At 37.2% G+C, this 5269-nt stretch overlaps 1 protein-coding gene across 1 annotated transcript; it reads left to right on the top strand.

Annotated features, from left to right (window-relative positions):
- On the top strand, window positions 281-3804 carry LOC104767344 (protein DEHYDRATION-INDUCED 19 homolog 3-like). The gene is made up of 3 exons (XM_019240667.1): window positions 281-353; window positions 461-726; window positions 3405-3804. Exons 1-3 carry the CDS (start codon window positions 312-314, stop codon window positions 3511-3513), a joined length of 417 nt encoding a protein of 138 aa, XP_019096212.1. The 5' UTR covers window positions 281-311; the 3' UTR covers window positions 3514-3804.

The raw sequence follows: 5269 nt of genomic DNA, 5'->3' as shown, positions 1-5269 counted from the left end.
TTTTTTTTTTTTTTTTTTTTTTTTTTTTTTTCTTGAAATTGTGAAAAAAAAAATTTTGAAGTAAATAATGGTATTGACACATTTCTGGTTCATCACATTATTCTCAAAAGCTTAGACTGAGCAGTGTTGGTTCCTCTGTTGTTTCTTGGAGGGTTTTACTAAAGGCAACTGAGAAGATTAGGATTTTTTAATCTGATTCACAAGGGAGAATAGTTGAATCAGCTGTGTGTATTGAATCTATTTCTAGCGGTTAATCTAGTGAGTTGTTATTGCAGGTATGTCCAGTTTGTGCGGTTAGGGTGGGTGTTGATATGGTTGCTCATATAACCCTTCAGCATGCTAATATATTCAAGATATCCTTTTTGTCTTCTCAAGTCATAGATAACAATCAATTTTCTCTACTAGTGTTATTACAATCTGTTGTTATGTTGTGTTGTAACATTCCTTAACGAGACATTACATGTACCGCAAGAGAAAACCAAGAAGAGGCGGGTCACATTCCACGTTATCGATCTTGAGAAGAGAGTTTCCTGATGGAAACTTTCAGAGCCTTTTTGGGGGGTCTTCCTGTATCGTATCATCTTCCTCATCAGCCAATGTAGCGGCTGACCCATTGTTATCATCGTTTATTTCACCTATCGTTGATGGCTTCTTCACTTCGGAGTCATGTGTATCTACAGAAACTGGTCCAGACAAGAATATATCAAGTCAGAGTTTACCTGAACGGTATGCTTCCTCCTTCTCAATCATTTGGTGTGCCTAACCTCTTATGGTCACCTTTTTAGTTATAATCTATCTAAAGATCTGATTGAACCTCGATGATGATTCTTGGTTCTTTTAAGTGTTTGTTCTACAACTTTGCATTGGATCATTTGAATGATATTTGTAATCTTTGGATAAAGCATTAGTATCGTTTGAATTACTTTTGAGAACTTGGGATTGTATGAGCTAAATTGAAACTTCATACTCCAATTTAAGTGTGGATCACTGATAAAGATTTTGTGGATGATAGGAATGCAATAAAACCATCTCTTTCAGCTGAGGATCACAAGCAGAAGTTGAAACGGAGCGAGTTTGTACAAGAGCTAATGAGTTCTACGATTCTTGATGACGGCTTATAATGGAGTATTGCTTCTGGTAACTTCTAAGCAATGAGGGAAACTCCATGTTCTGCCTCAGAGAGAAAATGTACGGAATTATTGTTTGTGTGGAGCAAATAAAGGAGAGTGCGTTGTAGGGAGAGAGAGAGGGATTATGAGTCAATGAGTGTAACTTATGAACACATTAGCTTCTATAGTTAATGCTCTATTTTTCTGTAGGTCATAAAACAACCAAAGTGTAATCTATTTCATTGTATTTGCCTCAGTTCTTCGTTTCCAATTCCTTAATTAGTCACGGTTTACGCTTTGGTATGTTGATGAGACTGATCGTAAAAGTTGACACTGTAGTTATCTGAAACATCTGCTCCTAATTTTCTGAAAATGGAGTCTAGACTCTACAACTACATCTAACCTGTTTGGCTCAATTAAGTCTATGTAATGGACTGTAGTTCCCAAGCCCAGACAGAGTCTGGTCANACCTGAACGGTATGCTTCCTCCTTCTCAATCATTTGGTGTGCCTAACCTCTTATGGTCACCTTTTTAGTTATAATCTATCTAAAGATCTGATTGAACCTCGATGATGATTCTTGGTTCTTTTAAGTGTTTGTTCTACAACTTTGCATTGGATCATTTGAATGATATTTGTAATCTTTGGATAAAGCATTAGTATCGTTTGAATTACTTTTGAGAACTTGGGATTGTATGAGCTAAATTGAAACTTCATACTCCAATTTAAGTGTGGATCACTGATAAAGATTTTGTGGATGATAGGAATGCAATAAAACCATCTCTTTCAGCTGAGGATCACAAGCAGAAGTTGAAACGGAGCGAGTTTGTACAAGAGCTAATGAGTTCTACGATTCTTGATGACGGCTTATAATGGAGTATTGCTTCTGGTAACTTCTAAGCAATGAGGGAAACTCCATGTTCTGCCTCAGAGAGAAAATGTACGGAATTATTGTTTGTGTGGAGCAAATAAAGGAGAGTGCGTTGTAGGGAGAGAGAGAGGGATTATGAGTCAATGAGTGTAACTTATGAACACATTAGCTTCTATAGTTAATGCTCTATTTTTCTGTAGGTCATAAAACAACCAAAGTGTAATCTATTTCATTGTATTTGCCTCAGTTCTTCGTTTCCAATTCCTTAATTAGTCACGGTTTACGCTTTGGTATGTTGATGAGACTGATCGTAAAAGTTGACACTGTAGTTATCTGAAACATCTGCTCCTAATTTTCTGAAAATGGAGTCTAGACTCTACAACTACATCTAACCTGTTTGGCTCAATTAAGTCTATGTAATGGACTGTAGTTCCCAAGCCCAGACAGAGTCTGGTCACCTAAAAGATTAAGACTGAGAGAAATGGTGGGGGCCTGCGCGAACGCAAAGCCCCCCTGCCACAAATAATGACGTAGGCTCTTCCTCTTGGGAAGACCTTAAGCATAGCACCCTTCCGGTATGTGCAATGGAAGTCACTAGCCTAGGCCACTCGTCTTCTTGATCGCGAGTTGACCCCGTCCAGGTAAGTGATTTGCTCAATGTCCTGAGCCTCTCTTTTATACCCTGTTTCAAGTGCCTCTTTCGTTTCTTGTTTCCGATGTGGGACTTATGCTAAGCTCTACACTTTCCGCCGTTTCTGAACTTTGTAAAGGTAAAACATCGTGTCGTTTTTGGATTTGGTTTTGTTTTATGAACAGCGTGTCGGAAAGAGTTCGATAAAAACACTAACGCCAACAGCTTTGTTTAGATTCTATACTGGGCCGTTCTCTCTAAATGGCCCAAATTCAATTATTTACCCAGATAACTATTATGACCATAGAGGATCCACTGACCTCAAATGATCAAGAAATGCAAATTGCAAATGAAAAGGAGATAGTGTTGGCTAAGGCCTAAAATTAAAGCTATAGAGTTAAACGAGTTTGTAAAGCAACAATAATTAGTCATGCAAATCTCCAAGAATATCTAAGTTATCTGAATTCAGACTTATTTGAAAAGAAAGCAAAAACCTGCATATTTCTCAGCGGTTGATCAAATTATTGAAGCATCTTTAACATTGATTTCGCTATTCACAAATTAAATTATTTATCTTCACTGATCATTTTTGTTGGATACAAACTAATCATTGAAGCACAAAAATCTAATTTAAAAATATATAAAATATAGGGAAATTTTGATTAAATTACTTTATATACACAAGGGAATTATAGTGCACCCGTGATGTGGATTGCATGTCCAACGAAACATTATATAATCTAGAAGACGTACTTTAANGTGTGGATCACTGATAAAGATTTTGTGGATGATAGGAATGCAATAAAACCGTCTCTTTCAGCTGAGGATCACAAGCAGAAGTTGAAACGGAGCGAGTTTGTACAAGAGCTAATGAGTTCTACGATTCTTGATGACGGCTTATAATGGAGTATTGCTTCTGGTAACTTCTAAGCAATGAGGGAAACTCCATGTTCTGCCTCAGAGAGAAAATGTACGGAATTATTGTTTGTGTGGAGCAAATAAAGGAGAGTGCGTTGTAGGGAGAGAGAGAGGGATTATGAGTCAATGAGTGTAACTTATGAACACATTAGCTTCTATAGTTAATGCTCTATTTTTCTGTAGGTCATAAAACAACCAAAGTGTAATCTATTTCATTGTATTTGCCTCAGTTCTTCGTTTCCAATTCCTTAATTAGTCACGGTTTACGCTTTGGTATGTTGATGAGACTGATCGTAAAAGTTGACACTGTAGTTATCTGAAACATCTGCTCCTAATTTTCTGAAAATGGAGTCTAGACTCTACAACTACATCTAACCTGTTTGGCTCAATTAAGTCTATGTAATGGACTGTAGTTCCCAAGCCCAGACAGAGTCTGGTCACCTAAAAGATTAAGACTGAGAGAAATGGTGGGGGCCTGCGCGAACGCAAAGCCCCCCTGCCACAAATAATGACGTAGGCTCTTCCTCTTGGGAAGACCTTAAGCATAGCACCCTTCCGGTATGTGCAATGGAAGTCACTAGCCTAGGCCACTCGTCTTCTTGATCGCGAGTTGACCCCGTCCAGGTAAGTGATTTGCTCAATGTCCTGAGCCTCTCTTTTATACCCTGTTTCAAGTGCCTCTTTCGTTTCTTGTTTCCGATGTGGGACTTATGCTAAGCTCTACACTTTCCGCCGTTTCTGAACTTTGTAAAGGTAAAACATCGTGTCGTTTTTGGATTTGGTTTTGTTTTATGAACAGCGTGTCGGAAAGAGTTCGATAAAAACACTAACGCCAACAGCTTTGTTTAGATTCTATACTGGGCCGTTCTCTCTAAATGGCCCAAATTCAATTATTTACCCAGATAACTATTATGACCATAGAGGATCCACTGACCTCAAATGATCAAGAAATGCAAATTGCAAATGAAAAGGAGATAGTGTTGGCTAAGGCCTAAAATTAAAGCTATAGAGTTAAACGAGTTTGTAAAGCAACAATAATTAGTCATGCAAATCTCCAAGAATATCTAAGTTATCTGAATTCAGACTTATTTGAAAAGAAAGCAAAAACCTGCATATTTCTCAGCGGTTGATCAAATTATTGAAGCATCTTTAACATTGATTTCGCTATTCACAAATTAAATTATTTATCTTCACTGATCATTTTTGTTGGATACAAACTAATCATTGAAGCACAAAAATCTAATTTAAAAATATATAAAATATAGGGAAATTTTGATTAAATTACTTTATATACACAAGGGAATTATAGTGCACCCGTGATGTGGATTGCATGTCCAACGAAACATTATATAATCTAGAAGACGTACTTTAAAAGTTGAATATTAAAAAGGTTATCAAAACAAAAGTCTTTAACACAATAGTGGTAGTTCATTCATGCGCGCTAGCTAATAAATAAGGCAGAGTAAATTCATTCGCTAATGTATTCTTGGAGCTGAGCTTCGATCGTCCTAGTTAAAATATGGTGGACATGCTTTTCCAAGGATCGATCCATCTTCAAGATATATTAGTCGATGTTCCACCCCGAATCATCTGAGAAAGATTTATTTTTATTTTTACTAGGTGCTTCCCACGCAACGCGTGGGTTGTAGTGTAGTTGGCACTTTCTTGTTTTTTTGGTCTTTTTCGTTTTCTCTTTTGTACTATTTCGTTTTAATTAGGCATATACGGGCTCTGCCGTCAC

Source organism: Camelina sativa, chromosome 19, assembly GCF_000633955.1.
Source record: "Camelina sativa cultivar DH55 chromosome 19, Cs, whole genome shotgun sequence".
In the NCBI taxonomy this organism is placed as follows: Eukaryota; Viridiplantae; Streptophyta; class Magnoliopsida; order Brassicales; family Brassicaceae; genus Camelina; species Camelina sativa.
This window is presented reverse-complemented; position numbering and strand designations above follow the sequence as displayed.